A 20,753-nucleotide genomic window follows, 5' to 3' on the forward strand; every position below is an offset into this window, starting at 1 on the left:
AACTAGTACTGATAGTATGCAAACTTTTCAGTGCATGATACATAATGTTCACAGGTTCCCTCAAGTAGTTCCTTTCGAATAAAATAAAAATAATAAAGCAGTTTTGACTTTTAAAAATAACTTTTCTTAAAATGAATTTAGGTAAATTTCAAGTGAAAAAGAAATTAAATGCTTCATTCACAGATGCACTTTAACATAAAGACACTCTGATTCTTATTCTCAATAAATCTCAACTATATAACTCTGTCAATCAATTCGGGAAATGTCAAATAATGTAAAAATATTCTCTGTCAGTTATAAAAGTGAAAAAAATTGGCATTGCAGTATCTTTTATTAAAAATGCTGAAACACAGCACATCTCAAGGAAGATACAAGGTACAGAGGAGGTACCAGTTTTCTTTCATTTTTCAACTACCTGGGTGAATAATAAAATTAGTCATTCCTCAGTATCTATGGAGGATTGTTCCAGGACCCCCTGTGAATACCCAAATCCATGGATGCTCAAGTCCCTTATATAAAATGGCACAGTATTTGCACATAACAAATGCTCGTCCTCCTTTATATACTTTAAATCACCTCTAGATTACTTACAATACCTAATACAAATGCATATAAATAGTTGTTGTATTGTATTGTTTTCTTTATTTGTATTAGTTTTTATTGCTGTATTGTTTTTTCCCCAAATATTTTTTATCTGCAGTCAGTTGAATCCATGCATGCAGAACCCACAGACATAAAGGGACGATTATACTTGATACTGCATGTTTTAAACTATCTTGTCATATAATCTGAGACTTACTAGATATATAGTCAATGCTTCTTTGTGCAGAAGCAAAATACGTGAATTCTGGTTTTCCTACTTTTAGAATCATAACAGTCAGCCCTAAGTTGTTTCATATAATCTACTCCCAAGTACCTTTCCTTAGGCAACAGAGTCTCTGCCCTCTACCACAAACCTGTTTCCAATAGAGGAGTGATATGACTAGAAAAGAGGTACACATGATCGACCAAGGAAAAATAAAGCAAACCAGCATTGGGCATACAAATTTGTTTGAAATAAAAAAAGAAAAATCACACAAAAATCCAGAAATACTCTAAATCATGGGTGGTTCTCTTAAAAAAAAATTTCTAAAGGGAATATATTTATGATTCTCTAGTCATCAACAAAAATGAAAATAAATTTAAATATTAAAAAAATAAGAGTATGTAAATTCAGTTCAAAATTAATTACCATTCCTATGACTATCAGAGTGTTGAATGATTTTTCACTGATTCACTCCAGTCCAAGCAAAGATAAAATCTTGCTTTTGGCTAAGTTCCACAAGTTCGGGTCAATAAAAATGAATTTTTAACGTACAGAAGAATCATGTCGGAACAGGCCCAACTAGAGAGCTCAAGACCTGGTACAACATAGTGTTTGGAAGACCAGAGGAATACAAGCAAAAGAAAGAAAAAAAAAACACACAGAATAAAAGAGGTGCATCTAATTAATAAAGACAAAAATAAAAGGATGTTAGAATGTCTTTGATTATTGTAGACTCAACTTGTCCCACATATCAACTAACTATATCCCTGTATCCCACATCACATTATCTACAAAAAAAGTGAACAAACTTATTACACTTTCCCAATTGTGAACAAAAGAATAAAATAACAAGTGAAGGGAAAGGGGGAATGGTGTCAGGGAGAATGGTGGCTAGCAAAGGACAGCATGCTGGCATGTGGGCGAGAGGAAGTGCTGGCAGAGGGGCTGCCATCACCACCAAACAGCTCCAACTGACAGCTCTGCTAAGTCACCCTGACATTGTCACTAAATCACCAAGTTAAAAACACAACTCTATCTAACAGTTTTCCTGGGAAGCCTATGGTAAAAACCCATAACGATGTACTCCTTGGAATATTTGAATGTATTTGTGATGCATTTTTACCTGTTTGTAGAGAATAAGACCACTTTTTCGTATTATTATATGCCTGACTCACATAGGTAAACATAGCATGTTTCTTATACACTATTACCTAAAATAAAATAATTATTAATTTAAATCTTTTCAACTGCAGATCTTTTCGATTTCAGGCTTTTTACCTTGTCTGTTACTATATCTACTTATCACTATAACATATATAACAAACAAGTGCTTAGAAGCTACTTCATACCAACTTTAAAAAGTCCTGATTAGAATTTCTTTCAAAGACATTTTTTATTGTTAACTCACATCATGTAAGATATTTACTCTAGCATAGCTAAAATAGAATTTTTAATTATATATAAAGTTCCTAACATATCACCTGCTCCCTCAATTTCCTGCCATGAAATTTCACACTCATTCTTTCCTATTATGATGACCTTTTCAAAGTCAATCCCTGGTATAATCCCCACAAAGCCTCAGTATATTATTATGTTTTTTATTTTACTTTCAACCTCTCCCTCTTTCCCATCAATTTTCAAATATTCAGTTTTCTCCTTCTTATGAAGAATTCCACATCTGTTCTTGTCACAAAATTTCCTCACCTTATAATTATACTTCAGCCAGACCCCACCAAATCTGTCCCCAACAGGTCAACTATGACTTCTTTGTTACTATAAATCCAATACATAGATATTTTCAGTCCTCATTTGTTTGGCATTGCTGCAACAAAGATGTCATTCATGGTGCCCAGAATCTCCTACCCACAAGCCCGTCATGGCCTATCTAAGTCCTTCTGGCTCCTCCTTCAAGTTCCCTTCAGGCCTGACCCTTTAAGGAGAGTTCGATTCCAATGCTTCCACTGTATATGCAGCTTCCTTCTTGCTAAAGCCCAAGTCCACCTGTGCCTACTTTAACAGAAGTCCTTCTTGACAGATTATGTTCTTTATAAAACCAGAGGTTATAATGATTTTACTGTGTACAGTTCACCACTATACCATCAATTCCAAAGCAAAGCACCTGGCTATAGTAAACACTCAGTAAATATATAACTGCCTGAATTATTTTCACCCAATAAACAAGCTATTACCACTATAACAGATTTATCACTACAAAATGAACTAAGTGGATGCTTTAGTTCAAATGGATATGTTCTTTCAGGACCCAGAATGCCTTGTTAGAAATTTCTAAATACATTCAACATAGTAAAGCTAATTCTCTATTCATTTAATCTAATAATGTGTAAATGACATTGTCAAGTTTATCACTGGTACTATCCAACTATTCTTATCCATATCGAATAAAAAAGGTGTTACTTTAATGATCTTAAAGATCATTATGATCTTAAAGAAAAAAATACCATAAATATTTAAATAGCATCTCTGGGATAAAAATACTTAGCCTTTATCCTACTCGGCAAAGACCTATGATATGAGAGCATATCAAAATAAAAAATTAATTCAAACATGTATTAATGTTTTGCTCTACCTTAATACGTTAATTTTTCAGATACTAGCAACCAAGGTTTACAACATCTGTGAGTCATGCTCGCTGAATATAAGAATTTCCATAGAGAGAAAAAGGGGCTGCATTCTGAGACAGGTACAGATTTAATTTAAAACTGAGTTTGCTTGGCAAGCACACTATTTTATTTAGCTTGTATATTTATTTGTAATGGCTTTAAAGGAATGATGGAAATTACATGTAGGGATTAGAGCCTCCCCAAGGTACTGTTAGAAGTAATATAAAACCTTCATTTTGAGCAAACCAAAAATCCCTTAATAAAGTTAGAACTAAGAGCAAAAGATGCAGCAGCCATTTTTGCACTGTACATTTTATAACAATTAAAAGATGTAACACATTAAATAATCACTTAAATATTACAAAGATGATTAGTAAATAAACTGAAATCATACTTAAATTTTCCAAAAGACTTCTTATCATGATGAGCCAAACACATGAACCATCTGGATTTTAAAAACAAGTTGCAGTAATACCCTCAATATATATGAGCCAGGCAAAGTTAAGGAGGAAGAATTCCCAAGAGATGCAATGGAGACATGAACATATGAATTTATTCTTGCCTACTACTCTATAAAAATGAAATCAACCAGATTGGAAAGAACAAGAAAGAATTTCAATGAGGTGACAAGAAGAGGCAGGATTAAAAAGGATCTGATCCTTCATACCTTAAGAACTATTACTTATAATTTTATTGTACTGCTCATTTATGAACATGAATGTTAACCTAGAAAATAGCACTTTATATTAACTTTTGATGTTTGTTAACACAGAATATTACATAACTCATACATAAAAAACTGACAACACAATCAGCTTTAAAATGTTTATATTACCTTACCTTATACAACTATAATGTTTAAAAGTGCTGGCAGCTTTCTGACATTCCAGGCACAACTGAATAGCTCCTGGATAGTCTTCCTCCTTAGGATAACAACAACAGAAGTCATTAGACTAGGAACTTTCTTCTTCTTAAAGCCTCTGATAAAAACACATCTCTGTTCATACTTTAACCAAAAGTTGCAGGATCAGAAAATTTTAATTCCTCTAAAACAAAGACTAGAACACCAATGATAGATAAATAACAAAATATAAAGAGGCAACTAGTTCTAGGCCTAAAATAAATGCATAGAAAAAGTACTTAAAATATTCTGTTCACTTAAATACACAGTAACTGCTCTCTGAAACCATGACTTGCAGACAAGGCCTATATAAAATTATAAGCTGCTTCACAGGGAAGGTTTGAGCTGTTAACATATCTTCTTTCAGTGATGTTTACATAAAATGCTCCAAAACAGTATGCATTCTATTTGTAAGCAACATTCAACAGTTCTCCCATCAATAAATTAGTAAATAGTTCTAAAGAAATTAAGTGTAGAAAAGTAAAATATTAATTTATAACCTCAGAATATTTTTTATCACATAACAGTAATGTAATGCCAAATGAATTTTTCATATGGATTTCTCAAACCTTAGTTTAGTAGTAATAGTTTAGAAGTAATACAATTATACAAAAAACCACAACAAATTTTCCCTCTGCTCATACCTAAATTCAACATATGCAATTCCAACCACCTAGGATGCTGAGATAATGACAAAGTACCTACCTAAGGAGCTCAAGTATTATGAGGAAACACAGATATTCTATTACGCTTTGGTGAACTTTATGATAGAAGTAGACAGAGAATGCTAAGAAAGCATCAGAGAAAACAGATGGCTCACTCAGAAATTAATATATATACCAAATATAACTAAAATATCACCTTTCTTAAATTACTACTTTCTGTTAGATGCAAAAGATAATTTTATTGCTATTTCTGCAATACAATCAAAAGACTAAAGTTAACAATTCTAGTGTTACTACAAAGTAAATGTTTCCCAAAATAAATTTGTTTTTCTAAATTAAGTATATGTCAATAGAAAAAGAGTCTAGAGCAAGTACCTTTACATAACTAAAAATGCTCTTTATGCCATATACCAATTTGACAAAAAGGCACATCTGAGTTTTGTCCACTATAATGTTTCTATTAAGATACAGTATTATTAGATCACCAAATTTCCAAGCCTTATTAACTCACCTCTAGCATTTCACTTAACCTTACATCTGTTCTTTGCTGAAAATACAAAAATCAAAGGTAAAATCTGTTTCAACCACAAAATTAAGTTTTAATTTTTAAAAAGTGATCTGTATATACCAATGTTTTTATAGTTCTCAGAGATTTCAGAAGTCCAATCAGCAACTGACGTTTTCTCTGATTTGCAAGAAGGCCTAAACTAGCTTGAGTAAAACCTTCCTTTGCAATATTCAAGTGTCTGCAAAAATGAACAACAAATAGTTAAAATTTCCTAGTACCCACACAGAAAAATTAGGCAACTTAATGAGGTAGTGACCAGGATTACTATTAAATCTGGGTATGGTGACTACTACTATTTGACAAATTTATTCAATGGTGTTCTCAATCTAGAACAGCATTACTCAAAACATGGCAAGCAGACTAGTGCCAACCCACAAACTACTAATGGTCCATGACAAGAAAAGTACAGAAATCGAGATTCAGCATTTAAAAACAGTGCAAACGCAGACAGAATAATTTTATTCTTTGTGACTATAACAATTTAAAAAATTAAGACTGTATTGTATGTCTGGGTTTTTTAATTTCATTTTCCTAGTAACTTCTTTTTACTGCATTTTACAAAAATAATAGCCTGTGACAGACTGGAAATTTAAAAAGGAAAAGAAAAGAAATTTAAAAAGAAAAAACTGCTCCTTCACCACAAATAGTTTGAAAAGCACTTACCTAAACAATACAAAAAACAGTAATTTTTTAAATTACTCTTTTTTTAATTACTGATATTTTCCACAAACCCTCTTAGTGTAGTTACTTTCACTTAATGAATGATTTTCTAGAAACCTCAGCCATAATAAAAAATCAATTATCAATGATAGATTTCACAGCCATTCTTAAAACATTTCCCAGCTTAAAGAACAAAATATCATCAAAACCAATACCTTCTCCCATTTGTGCAGATAACAGCAGCTAACTGAAGACCTGTCTGTAACGAGGTAACTCTTTCAAGTTCCTATGGAAAGATTAGATAAGGTTATTATTGGGGCATTTTATTTTTCCTTCTCATTCGCATGATACTCTAACAAAAACTCTAGTGGGTTTCAAAGAAAAGCCTGCTTGGGAAATGAAGTAGCAACAAAAATACCTGAACTTAAAAATTGTTAGTATATTTTTCACAAAATTATTTAAAATGACTACTTTCAGTTGATTTTTACAATGACAGGTGACAAAATATTTAGTCAGTATTGCTTGTATGGAAATCTAGAGCCAACTTTTTTTAGACAGGAATAAACAAATACAAATAATATATCTGTTTAAATGTTTCTACCTCAAAGAACATCACGAGGTAATTAAGGATGTGACAAATATGATTTCTGTTTACTAAGAGGCTTTGACAATGAATGCCTTCATTTGAATACTGGTACACATTTCAAAGGATTCTGAAGGCTCTGATTTTCTGATGAAAACACAGATCCAGCTAGACAGTTCCAAATGTATCATATTTTATAGCTTGACACACAGATTGTTATATTGCCATTTAATAGACATTATTGCTCATCTATGTGCTTGTTACAAAGTTTATGGAAGCAATTTCACTTGCTTTTCTAAAGCTTGAAAAAACCAAAAGATTACTTTAGAATCATATATAAAAACTTTTCACTTCTTCAGTTTGGTAAATTCCCAAATGAAAGGAAAACATATGTACATATACACCCACACACCAAATAGGGTCAATATGTTGCTATAGAACTATAAACAGAAAGAACTGCAGTACTTGAACAGTTTCAAGTTAAGTCACTCAACCATTTTTTAAATTTTACTATAAAAAATAACAAATATCATCCTACCTTTACATAAGCAGGCTGTTTTTCAAGGATTAAATCTGCTACTTTTTTAGAGACCTATAAGAACATGCAATCAAACAAAGGAAGTAAAAGAAAAAGCCTCATGCTTCCTATTACATTTTCATATTTTAAATTTTTGCAAGAATATTCCACAGGTCTTACAAATAACTTCTAGAATAGCTACTGGCATGCTATGGCCATATGCATTTCCCCAGGCTATGAAATTAATAAAATAGGTGGTATAATAAAGAACATAGCACAAGCATCTGATCCTTAATAGAAACTGAATAAATGATCATTACTGTTAATAATATAAGTATCATTATCTGATTTAACTAACATGCACAAAAGTATAACCATCTTTAAGGGTATGGGATTTGATTTAAAAAGATGAATTTATTAAGACAAAATTCTAACCAAGAGAATTTATGGAGACAATATCTGCAAAAGAGAGAACTTGTTTATACTCTACAGATTCTTTATACCACATAAGAAAAGTTGGTTTGGTCTGCTACTTCTGAAAAGCTGTAAACACATGATTTTTGGAATGCTATGATGATATCTAAGGGGTTTTTTTGGTCAATTCCAAGAATAATGCTAATGTATCCAAGTTAGAATTACAATAATTTTGAACATGGGATCCTTAATCCACAATTTCAGGGCCCCTGTCAATTACACCACAGAGATTCTACATCTAGCATAAAGCAGGACACACAGAAGGCATTTAGTGAGTGCTCAAGAAACAAAATTGGCTTCCTTTCCCCTTATCCCTGAGAATAAAACACTGCACACACACTAAACTACTGCATTAATCCTTTCACGTGTTCTTAATCTGCTTCAGACATCTTTCAAATTATGTGAATTAATTTCTAGATAGACTCATTGTTTTTGTCTGAAAAGAAGAATTCCATTAAGGTTAAGGAAATCAAACTTTAAATAGCTTTGAGACTTCAATTAATGAAGAAATATCAATGCTAACCCTAAATATCATTTTAAAAATTCCAAAGATTCCATAGGTCTAGTAATAGATTAATTACGATAATACAACCCCTATGAGAATAAGACAACTAGAAGCCATGAGTAAGAAAATGAAATTAGTAAGTTCTCACTCTGTACCATATATTTTGACATATATGAATTTGTATAAATGCACATAGACAGAAGCCCACCTAATTTTATTAAATTGGGTTAAAAAATAGACAATGTAGTCATTGTTAGTCTGTGCTATGTCAGGCAGTGTACTAAGTGCTTTTCCTACATTATCTCAATTAGGTCTCATGACAATCCATCAAGATGAGTGCCATATTTTCTCATTTTTCAGATGCGCAATCTTAAAAGTAATAGTAATTCACCCACAGTCCAACAGTTAGTAAGTTACAAGGCCAAGATTCAAGCCTAGGTTTATCAAATTCCAAAGGCCACTACGCTACACAGCCCTTGTGGTGGGGCTCATTGCCAAAAGAATACTATCACATAAAGTACACATATGAAAGAGTACTTATTTAAACACACTGAAGTCAAGAGGAGGTAAAAGATGCCACTAACCACTGAAATCTAATTTTCCAAAGGACAATACATTTTTACTACACAAACTTCTAAAGCTCAAGTCCCTGCCTTCCCCTGCCCAAGCCTGCCCTACACTACCACTGCTACCCCACCACCCACTGAGACTTCTGAGTGTAATAGAGAAGAGAAGGAATAAAAGGAATATCTTCCTTTTTTTGTCAGATTATTAAAAGTCATATTTGAAACTCAAACTGATAAATTTATTACTATTGCTTTTTCTCAGTTGAAACAGGATTTGTTTATATGTTAGTTAAAACCATAAATCTGCAAACATTATACTTTCTGTTGTTTCATTTACAGTTTTGCCTGAAAGAAATGTAGTTTGGGTTTTTTTTTACTTACTGCAGCTTGCTGTTGTTTCAATTTGTCTCTGTACTCCTCTAATTCTTGCAAATTGAGAACAGGTGGAAGCTTCTACAGAAAAAAATTCATAAGTAAAAAAAAAATTAAAATAAAAAGTAAATTCTTTTTCAGTTTCATTTACTTGGACACTTCTGACCAGTGAACTACAATCTGTGCATGCACAACAGTGTCATATCCCACTGCCCTCCATGTTTCCTGTCCTGCCCACTTTCCTCCATAGACTCCAGCCACAAAAGCCTACACATCTTTTATCATACAACCTTCTGGTTCTATCCCTCACCCAGCCTTGCTACTTCCACTGCTGCTGCTCCACCCTCCAAGAATCCCCACTACCATTGGGGTCCCTGGCCCCTAGGCCTAGAGACACTGTGTTTCCAAGACCTAAATTAGGAGAATGTGAGAAAATTCCCTAACCTTAATCCCCATTCTACCAGACACAGATATATCCCTACTTGTTTACAACAGAACTCAAAACACATTTCCCTTCCAAAATATTATAAATGGTTAAGTACTACAGTGTGACAGTGACAGTTGCTGGACTACATTCTGGATTACATCAGTGTTCAGAGGGTAGTAGGGGAACTAATAAAAAATGCATATCAATGTGCATACAAGGAAAGGAAACAGACTCCAAGTCTCAGTCAACTGATTGATGAAACTTCAAAATGAATTGGGGACGGACTGACTTGGTATGCACTACATATAAAGTATGTATGCATACTGCATTTGGTTTTGTCTAAAAACAAATTTTACTATTCTGACTTTTTTTGAAGTTCCCATAAATTTTCAATGCCAGTATTATAAACAATATGGCGTAGGGATTTTTTTCATGACCAAACAATGATATAAAATACACCTTAATGATTAAAAGTCTCAGAGCTTTTCTAAACATATTTTGCCAATATAAAATACAATAGAAATAGTATACTAACACATTGGATGCTAATTAGTTGAAAACCAAAAATACGGAAATGTTTCCCTAACCAATATTCTACAGTTGCACTCAAAATTACATTTTAAAAAATATTTGCATCTTTAAACAATGTTGACGGGTCATTTAATCACAAGGCAGTAATCACAGACCTGTTCTGGTACCAAAAAAATATAAATGCACCCAAAAATTCAAATTTCACAAATTCAGTCACTGAACAAAATGGGCATTAAATATATTTTGATGAATTTTTTTTTTACCTCCAGCTCATATTTAACAATATCAAATGAGTCGGCAGAAAAATATACTTGTTCAATACTATTAATAAGTTCTTGTTCAGCTTGAGGGTCACATGGCTGTTCTCGAAGTTCCCTGAATTCCTCCTTTAAGAAAAAAAAAAAGTCATAATTATAGTACCTGTAGCTTTTAAAATTCCATCTGCATGAAAATAAATGATCATCTATCTTAACAGTCACATATCCTCTGGGAATTGTTCTAACCAAGGATACAAACTAATAGAAACCAGGAAAATTCAAGGAAAATTAGGAAATAGCCAAACACTAAAAACTCACCTACTGGAGAAAAAAAAATAGCCAGTTTGAAATTCAGATTTTAATCTCAATTCCTTGTGTGTCAACAAGGTTGAAAAAATTTAAATGTTTAACAAAAGGGAAAAAGGTGACTACCTAACTATACACATATCAGATAGATACATCTTGCCATCTAACAACATTCTAAAATCTGCCTCACCACAGCAAACAAGGGAAAAACACCTCAGTGACTATTGGGTCACAATCAGCACTGGAATCCTGAGCAGCAGACATCCAACTCTGTTAAAATATCTAAGTGCTCAGATAAGAAACACTGGCTCCCGAAAAGGTTCAAGCAAGTTAGTTCTGTAATCCTATGAGGCTCCCTTCATAGTGTACTGATGCTGCCATGATCATGAACCTAAAATGCTGTATTTTATAAAACACTTTCTAATGATACAGAATGGGGCTTCTGTGGATTTATACAATGAAAAAGAGCTTGACAGACAAATCCCTAACCCTAATCAGCATCCTTATCCTGTGCAATTTCACTGCATAATTGGATAAACCTTTAGTTACCCGGGAAATTTTAATAATTCAAGTACCCTCTGCCCTACCACCCTATTTAATCAAGACATTATTATAGACATATAACAAATTAGCCATTTGATTTTTTATTCAACTTAACCTAAAATACATTTATGTACATAAAAATGAATTATAATTTAAAATCATTTTACAGTCATTAAAATATTACTTAACAAAAATACTAATTAAATATATAAAAATTATCTGGTCAATTAAAGTATTTTATTTTCCAAATAGAAATATTCTCAATTATTTTATTACAGGGCATATTTTTCATTTATAAAAAGAGCCTTGTCTGCATAACTTTTAGAGTTTAACTTATACTTTATATTTTTAAAATCATTCACTATAAAATTATCCCCTATTAGTAAGTTCAAGCTAAAAAGAATTAGAACTAAATCTGAAACTCAAGAGAATAGTTAACTTTCAAATTTAAATGTCCAATACATTTAAAAGAGAAGACAAAGGCATATAAAAATCAAAACTACATAATCAAAAATACAGGGAAAAGACAATGTCTCTCCAGTATCAAGCTAATGTATAAAATACACTAATGAAAAAAAGCCAAAGATACGGCCATCACCAATTCAGCATGCAATTAGATACTATGAGTACAGTAAGAAATGCAGGGTCCTAACAATGGGAGCTGCACACCTGTGGAGGTTTATCTACAACACATTAATTCATTTAGCACCCTGGACAGTGGTGCTGATGCACAGACTCGGATTAAACCCACACCACTTGTGGAAGGGAAAGTTCCCAACTTGCCTATCAACAGGCAAACTCCATGCATCCCATGGAAATATGAAATGACAGTGAGATATGAAATGGAAGAAGTCAGAAAAAAAATGCAGTTGATACCACTCTAGAAAAAATATCTGCAGATTACAAAAATTGCTAAGATTAAAAAATATCAGATGCAGAGCCATGCCAAAAATTCAGATAAACTGCAATGACTGAGTCCTTTCATATTAAATGTATGAATGCCAATGACATATAACACTATGCTGAGATTCTCCATATAGTATCAATAGGTTAGGTTTTAGCTGCACCTCTATTAACCTGGCAACTTAGTCTCTTCATTCTTAGCTTTTGTGTCCTGTAAAAGATATATAAATACACACACAAACCCTCTTTCAAATGGCAGAGAAACAAATATCAAAAGTTATTAAGAATGCCAAAGGGAAAACATGATTTCATTTATAAATCTCTCTCCAGTGTACATTTCAAAAATGCAATGGATCTGTAAAAAGAGCACAATCTGTATATGTATATAAAAGGTCAAATGCTATTCTTTCCTAGAAAACTAAGCAATTAATATCACAGAGAGCAGACAAACCCATATAATTTCAAAGAACTGCCGTGGAACACTTGACACTCTAAGTGTAAGAAACCTGGACTTAGGAGAGGAATAAAACCTAGAAAGGCAGAAAAAGAAATGCAGCATACAAAATGGAATTCAATCCAAAAAAAATGCCCCCGTGTAACACTATATAGCTATACAATACCCTCTCCTTTGAGACAATTTGGTAGTTCCTATGTGAAAATATACACCTGAATTCATTCAGACAAATTCCATTCAGACTAGAATCCAGACCGCCGTATTCTTTTTAGTCCCACTGCAGTGGCAGTCTGCAAGAATCGGCTTCTACCTATTCATTCTCTAAATGTTTCATCGCTATTAGAGCTGCCTGCTCAATTATACTACACACTTCTTAAGAACTAAGATTTCTCCTTATTCTCCATCATTATGCTCCTTAGTGCCAAGACACACTGTAGACAATAATCACTGATGAAACTAAAATTAATTTACACAGTCAATAGTATAAAAAAAGGAATATAGGACAAAACAAAAGGAAAAGACAATATGTTCTTGTTTTGATAGTCAAAATTTTCCACTAACTCTTAACAAAAGGTTTCTTTCTTTCTTCTAACTAGAAATAACACTAAATGTTAAATGATTTAGGAATATTTCATGCATGTAAATTAGAAAAATAAATAGAAGCAACCAGACTGCATATTCTTAACATGATTACTCTATAATTTAATATAAACTCATTTCCTAGGACTAGAGATATACAAAAATATATAATTCTTCACCTGAAACAGAATCAATTTGGCAAGCCAATACATAAGTGTGAAGCAAAATTTTACATAGACAAAATGAACAAAAAATTTCCTACAAAAAAATTAAAACGTAAAACCAGAGGAAAAAACACCAAATGAAATTCCTCATACTATATTAAAGCATGATTTAAGAAAGAAAAAGTTACAATAATATTATATATTTAAGAGATAAATTTGGTGTAAAATATTTCAGTCTTAACAAACTTTTTATATTAATAACATGGTTGAAAGAATTTATTTTTACAATAAATTTTGTGTCACATGGTAAGTAACTAATAAGTACATATTAACATTAATAGTGGTATAAATGCTCTGTAAAACTTGAAAATGCAAAAATAATTTGTCAACAGCTACAGACTATCAAATATGCCATAACCTGCTTGTTAATGGCAATCAACTCCACCTAAAATAAAGTACATCAATGTCATCCCAGAATTAGACGTGGAGAAAAACTACAATTAAAGCAATGAAAACTGCAGAGGGGGTAAGACAAAAGCACAAAAGGCAAAAATGAACAAACCAAATCTCTCTCCCATGCTATCATCAGAAACTAACCTGACTATTTTCAAAACTCTAAAACCTTACCTTTCCCAGTTAATATAATTCCATTTAACAAACAATTTTTTAAATTCCCACTATGTAAAAAATTCCCCATACTAGGTCATATGGGAATAAAAATGAGTAAAATACAGCTCTTCCCTCAAATAGTTTCCAAAGTAATAGGAATGATCAGATGAATAAGAAAAATACAATGCAAGGTAAAACTTAAAGGACGTACAAACAAAATGAAGGGTATCAAAGGATAGTGAGTTCACCTCTGACGGAAGGGAGGGCATGTGGAAACTATGAGAATAGGCTGAATTTCAAATATAAGAAATTGGGGGAATAGGGTTACAAATATAAAGCAAAGCATAAGTGAAAACATTACATCGGGAAAGCATACAACAGGTTCAAGCAATAAAGGATGGCTCACGGCAGGGTAGAAAAATGTCACAAGGGAAAGCCTGCACGTACACCAAGAGGCAATAAAATGTAACAATTGAGATTTTTAAAAATCTAATATGTTTTTATATATGTTAGAACCATATTTTCCTTTACTAAAAGTAAAGTATCTTAACACAAAGCACTGTCCCAGATGTTATATCAAACATAAATAGTCAATATTTTCTTAACATAATAAACCAAGCAAGATTTTAGGAAAGTGGCAGACAACAAAGAAGTTATCCAATATTTCAGAGGCTGTTGTTTCCAGCAGTCACACCACACCATATGGTTGCATATAATACTACCTAGCCTATTTTTCTATTTTGATCATCTCTGAGATAAAGCTACGTGAACACACACATAAAAATGTACAGCATAAATGAAACTTTATGAAAAATGAAGAAAAACAATCATGATAGAAATTTAAGTCAACATCTTTAATTTAGCCAAGCCACTTTTCCTCTCAACATAACAAAAGGTTTTATGAGAACCGGGAATTCAAATCTATAAAACAATTTGAGCCCTCAAATATGAGGTGTTATAAAACATTTCCAGTATATTTATGGTTTCTAAGGAACTAGACTATATCTTTACCAAGCAATCTCCCACTTAAGAATTCATCTCTCAAGGGAATGTATTCAAGTTTCAGAAGAAAAAAAAAAGACTGCTGATTTTGTATTTAACCACTACTTTCAAACTATCTGAAATACCACACTAATTAAAAATACCAGCCCAAGTTCAGGACTCTCAATTCTATTCACTTTTATGAGTGTAAAAAGTTAGTTATGACAGCTTAACAGTTTTCCTTACCATTATTAAACTCAAGATTCTTTTCAATTTTGAAAGTAATTTAACCTAATTTTTAAACCCGAGAACAGCTTGAAAACTCATCATCTTCAGTAGCAGACTTTTATTCAAACAAAAAGATGAATGCAAAAATCTTCATTTGATAGATCAGGTTTCAAAACCCTACAGAAAATTTACAGAATAAAAAACAAAATGCAAATCAACTCCCCTTTCTGTACAGAGCTTATTAGACCACAGTTCACATTATATACCTGATTATATACCTAGATGGCAAAGTGCATTGTGTGGTGTGTGTGTGTGTGTGTGTGTGTGTGTGTGTGTGTGTGTGTGTGTGTGTGTTTGTGTGTGTGTGTTGGGGGGAAGAGGGAGAAATTCTGACCTTGTAAAGCATGCATCTGAGTTTTCCACAACAAGTCATATCAAGGATTTTTTTGCTGTTTTCATTTTCTTCACTGGTCAACATAAAACAGCTATTCTGTTATAATAAATTCTAAAAACACAAGCCATAATCTTACCAAAGTTAACATCACATTCGAGCTCTAATTGAAAGCAAAAAATGTTTAGCCACCAAAATCTATAGAGAGCTAAAAGGAAAAACAAAACATGAAGTTTTCAATATTCAATCAGTATTACATAAGTCATAAATCACCGAGCAGAAATAGGTTTGATCTGTTTCCAAATGAAACAGGATTCAAAACCTATTTCAAGATCACAGATACCCTAAAACCATATACCACATAAGTTTATAATGAATTGCCAGATGTCTGATTATGTGGGGAAACGGCACATTTTCTTAAAATCCCACTAGAACAACAATAATAATCCATCAAAGATGGCCGGTTCATCAGTTTCTGTGTATGTGTTTTAAATAAAACATAGCTTTTAAAGCTTACCCTATTTTTCTTCAGGCTTTCAGTGCCACCTAGTGGAATACTGGTGCAGTTACAATTTGAAAGGTTTCAGCAAAATTATTAACAGAAAATTTTTATAAAAAGTAACCGTATGGCATTATTTTAATCCTGCTTTACAACACAATTAAGTGATAAAAAATAATGTATTTTAATCACTTTCTACACAATAAAAATTTACATATATTTTCTTTATGAAGAAACAGATCGTGAATAAAAACTGATTTTATTCACAAAAATTTACTGAGTTATTAACTGAAATCACAAAATTAGCAAAAATTTCATTTGGTACTTTGCCAAATATTTTTATTTCTCTTATTCAGTGGTTAAAAATACCAACCCAAGTTCAGGACTTTGTTACATTTTTATCAAATATTTTCTGAAATTTATTTCTGTAAAAAGGAAACCAGAGACAACAGCTCTAGAGACATCATTTAAAAAATAATAATAAAAGCTATCTTTAAAAATATTTCTCAACTTCAATGAACAACACTGAACTGTGTGCCACGTGCCTGTCCTTTCAGGGCTAACACTGGAGAAAAGACACATCACAAATTGAGATACAGAAAGAAAAATCCAGTGTGTATGCCTTAATTTTGTTTTTCTTTAGTTTTCGAACATCTCATTAGACCTTCTCACTAAAAGAAGAAATACTATCTATTTTGAGAAAAGACATCACAGCACCTTCAATCCCAGTGCCTTCCACAGCTTCCTTCACCTTCCACATTCAATAAAATCCTCAATCCTAAATGCTGCTTATAAAATGTCCCCCAAATTTAACTCTTCTCCATTTCCTTCACCTCATGTTCTTATTTTCTTCTTCTTAATCAATACACTGGTTTCCAGCCCCCACTCAACAACTCACTCCATAAACCTGTAATCTTTCTAAAAGAAATTAATCGCCCACTCTCACCTACTCCTAGTCCTCTCCTAGCTGTGCTACCACTGTGCATACCTTTGTACAGACCTCTACTGTGCTTATTCTACTCTGCAATTATCTATTTTTGCTTGTCTCTCCCACTCAGTTTAGGGAGGAATAGAATCTTGTACTTCTTTCTATCTGCAACAATTAGTAACTGCCTGGCTTCATAAATATTTGCCAAATGTACTCCATGAATGATCTTAAACGATTTGCTATGAAAGGAGGATTCAGAGTCTCAAAGCATACGAACATGTGAGAAACATAATCGAATTAATGGTTAAAAAGAAAACAGCTAAATATTATTAGCCATGAGCATTTAAGGAAAACTCTAGATCTCTTGACTGTTATTCCAGCACACTTTTCCCATACTTGGCAATGCTCTGGAAACCAAGCTCTGCAGTTAGTTTGTGGTTTTAGCATTCTTTTCACTGATGCTAAGAAGGTCAAATCTATTCATCAGATTTCGCAGAAGTACTTGAAACTAAAAAAAACATTCTGCCCCAACTCCTAGAATGTTATATAATACAAATGCTACAGAGTAGGCAGGTACTCAATAAATATTTGTTGAATGGATGAAATATAAAAAGAAAAATACTTTCTTATATTTAGATAAATTGTCAAATTTTGACTGCAACAGATATTCCTTTTGTTGCCTCATCCTATATTTTACTTTCCTGAAAAAACTCAAAGGCATAGTAAACCAATCACATTAATAATAAACTTAACTGAGTCCTATTTGTTTCCACAAATTAATTAAATCAAGACCTTAAAAAAAAAAATCTCAACTTTATCCTTAAAGAATACTTTCAGGAGGCAGTATCTCAGTAAAAATTCATAAAACAATACTGCTATCAGTACTGTTTCTCAAGTTTGTAATATGAAACCATAATGGAAGCACTATGGAAAGTGTTTATTAGAAGTCTAGATATAGATTTATAAGGTTCTGAATATTGGCATTTTTATTTTTTAATCAGGGTTCAACAAATACTCTCAAACACAGTCTCAATAAGTTCTATGATTAATAACCTTGTGGCCATTATGACTATCACATATTACAATAAATATTGGTCTTTAATTCATAATTCTTATAACCAATTAAGTAAAAAAATCTTTTACATTTAAATGGAAAGCAAATTTAGTCAGTATATACTTCCTAATTTATTATATCTTTATCTCTACATGAAAATCCCACTAATTTGAAATATAACAGAGTCCATATCTCAAGATTATAATTTTAGGTCATTCTACGTTATTCTACAAAAATTGTCAGCAAAACTTCTGAATTTTTTTCTAGAATAGTTCCTAAATTTCCCATTTCTCTATTCTTGATCATGCTGTCAGCTTGGGCAGTGGTTCCCAAACTTGGTTCAACATTGCAATCACCTGGGGATCTTTAAAAATTACTAGGCCGGGCGAGGTGGCTCACGCCTGTAATCCTAGCATTCTGGGAGGCCAAAGTGGGTGGATTGCTCGAGGTCAGGAGTTCAAAACCAGCCTGAGCAAGAGCGAGACCCCGTCTCTACTATAAATAGAAAGAAATTAATTGGCCAACTAATATATATAGAAAAAATTAGCTGGGCATGGTGGCGCATGCCTGTAGTCCCAGCTAGGCGGGAGGCTGAGACAGGAGGATTGCTTGAGTCCAGGAGTTTGAGGTTGCTGTGAGCTACACTGACACCATGGCAATCACTCTAGCCTGGGCAACAAAGCGAGACTCTGTCTCAAAAAAAAAAATTACTGACACTTGGCTCCACCTTGACACTGTGATTTCACTGGAATGGGCTGTGGTTTGAATACTGGCAATTCTAATGTATGGCCCTCAACTCTTTTTTTTTTTGAGACAGAGTCTTACTTTGTTGCCCAGGCTAGAGTGAGTTCCATGGCGTCAGCCTAGCTCACAGCAACCTCAATCTCCTGGGCTCAAGCGATCCTACTGCCTCAGTCTCCCAAGTAGCTGGGACTACAGGCATACGCCACCATGCCCAGCTAATTTTTTGTATATATATTTTTAGTTGGTCAATTAATTTCTTTCTATTTTTGGTAGGGATGAGGTCTCGCTCAGGATGGTTTCGAACTCCTGACCTCAAGCAATCTGCCCGCCTTGGCCTCCCAGAGTGCTAGGATTACAGGCATGAGCCACCTCGCCCGGCCTATGGTCCTCAACTCTTAAACTAAGATCCCTGAAATCTGTCTCAAAGTTTTCTTTCCTCCAGCAAGTTCTGAAGAGAATCTTAAAATTTTGTTCTACTTTTCTAAACTATTTTATCCACCAAAATTCCAAGTTTCCAGTATATACAATTTGACTCACATCTTCTCTTAAAATGGGGCAATGTCATCTTGTCTATAAAATGTGGAAATTGTACTACTTAATTTCTACAGTTTCCTCCTACTTTGAATTTATACAGTTCTCAAAAAATAAAAAATAAAATAAACAATATCCTCTGGCTACATCTACATGCCCTTCTTCAGTTCCCCCTTCACTATCCTTCCTTTTCTAGTATATTGAAACCCATAAAATTTGCCAATATTTGACTATTTTAAACCTTGTCACTTCAAATGATTCACCTTAATATTTTCCTCCTACTTATCCTTTATAATAGAATGTATTCATGTAACACAACCCAAGCTAGCCTATTTCGTTCTTGAAAATCCCACTGAAATCTCAATTTTTTGTCCCAACTTTAAAAGACATTATGTATGACAAGAAAAAGAAGTGGACCCATTCCTGAAGACCAGGGATCTTTTTTTAAAAGGTTGTATTAATCCCTATACTTATGAATGAGGCAGAGCTGTTAAATAAAGTCAATGTTTAAAAACTTTTTCATATAAGGTATTTACAATGACTACTTAAATAGCAAAAATTAAGCTCAAAATGTTACCTAAGCCAAACTAAAAGGTAGCTTACTTGTCAAACCTAGTAACATACTGTGAATATTTCCTATGCAATATATATCACTAAGTTTAAAACCCAAGCTTCAATATAATTTCTAAGAATAATACCATTTAAACAAAAAAAGGCGGGGGGGGGGGGACCCACACTGACTACTTCATGTAAAATAAGCCCGAGCTTCACAGACTTTATCTCATTATCCTGTTTCCTTCACAGTATTTGTTATAATTTCAATCACTTTGTTTACTGTCTGCCTTCCCCCTACATGAATGTAAGTAAGCTCCCTGACAACAGGAAAATTGTGGCTTTTGGAAAGAACTTTTGTCTTTTCGCTGCTGTACTATCAGTCCCTACAGAGTTTGTAGCACAGATGTTCAATACATTTGTTGAACATGCACAGAGAAAAGATCAGAAGGCAATGTTAACCTTGACTGCACTGGTGATTTTTTTTTTAGATACATTTTTTCTGTTTACCATGTTTTCTGTTCATTTATATATTACTTTTACATTAAAAGCAAATGTTATTTTAAAACAATCATTTCAAATTTATTTTCCATTTTGTTGAAATGCTTTTAATAATCTGAAAAACTTAAATGGAGATCATTTTTTATGACATCCAATTTCGGGTCATTAAGAACTATCTGCAACATTAATTTTAAAGCAATTGTATAAAAATAATTTAAAATTTATGTATACGATCTAAGTATAAAGTAACATCCAAGTTGTGAAAAATACTCAGCATTAAAGTTATCCCAAGCTACGCTGTGTAGGGAATTTCTGAACATGAGCATTCTTAACT

At 32.8% G+C, this 20,753-nt stretch overlaps 1 protein-coding gene across 1 annotated transcript in view; it reads right to left on the reverse strand.

Moving 5' to 3' along the window:
- VPS50 (VPS50 subunit of EARP/GARPII complex) overlaps positions 1-20,753 on the reverse strand; it is a 109,767-nt gene that overhangs the window by 80,834 nt on the left and 8,180 nt on the right. The window contains exons 3-9 of the mRNA XM_012779642.3: positions 10,459-10,581; positions 9,247-9,318; positions 7,342-7,395; positions 6,436-6,506; positions 5,621-5,738; positions 5,504-5,539; positions 4,267-4,349 (exon numbers count right to left, since the gene is read on the reverse strand). Coding sequence (XP_012635096.1) covers positions 4,267-4,349; positions 5,504-5,539; positions 5,621-5,738; positions 6,436-6,506; positions 7,342-7,395; positions 9,247-9,318; positions 10,459-10,581 — 557 coding nt within the window. The remainder of the gene's footprint in view (positions 1-4,266; positions 4,350-5,503; positions 5,540-5,620; positions 5,739-6,435; positions 6,507-7,341; positions 7,396-9,246; positions 9,319-10,458; positions 10,582-20,753) is intronic.

The sequence above is a fragment of the Microcebus murinus genome, chromosome 9, assembly GCF_040939455.1.
Source record: "Microcebus murinus isolate Inina chromosome 9, M.murinus_Inina_mat1.0, whole genome shotgun sequence".
Classification (NCBI taxonomy): Eukaryota; Metazoa; Chordata; class Mammalia; order Primates; family Cheirogaleidae; genus Microcebus; species Microcebus murinus.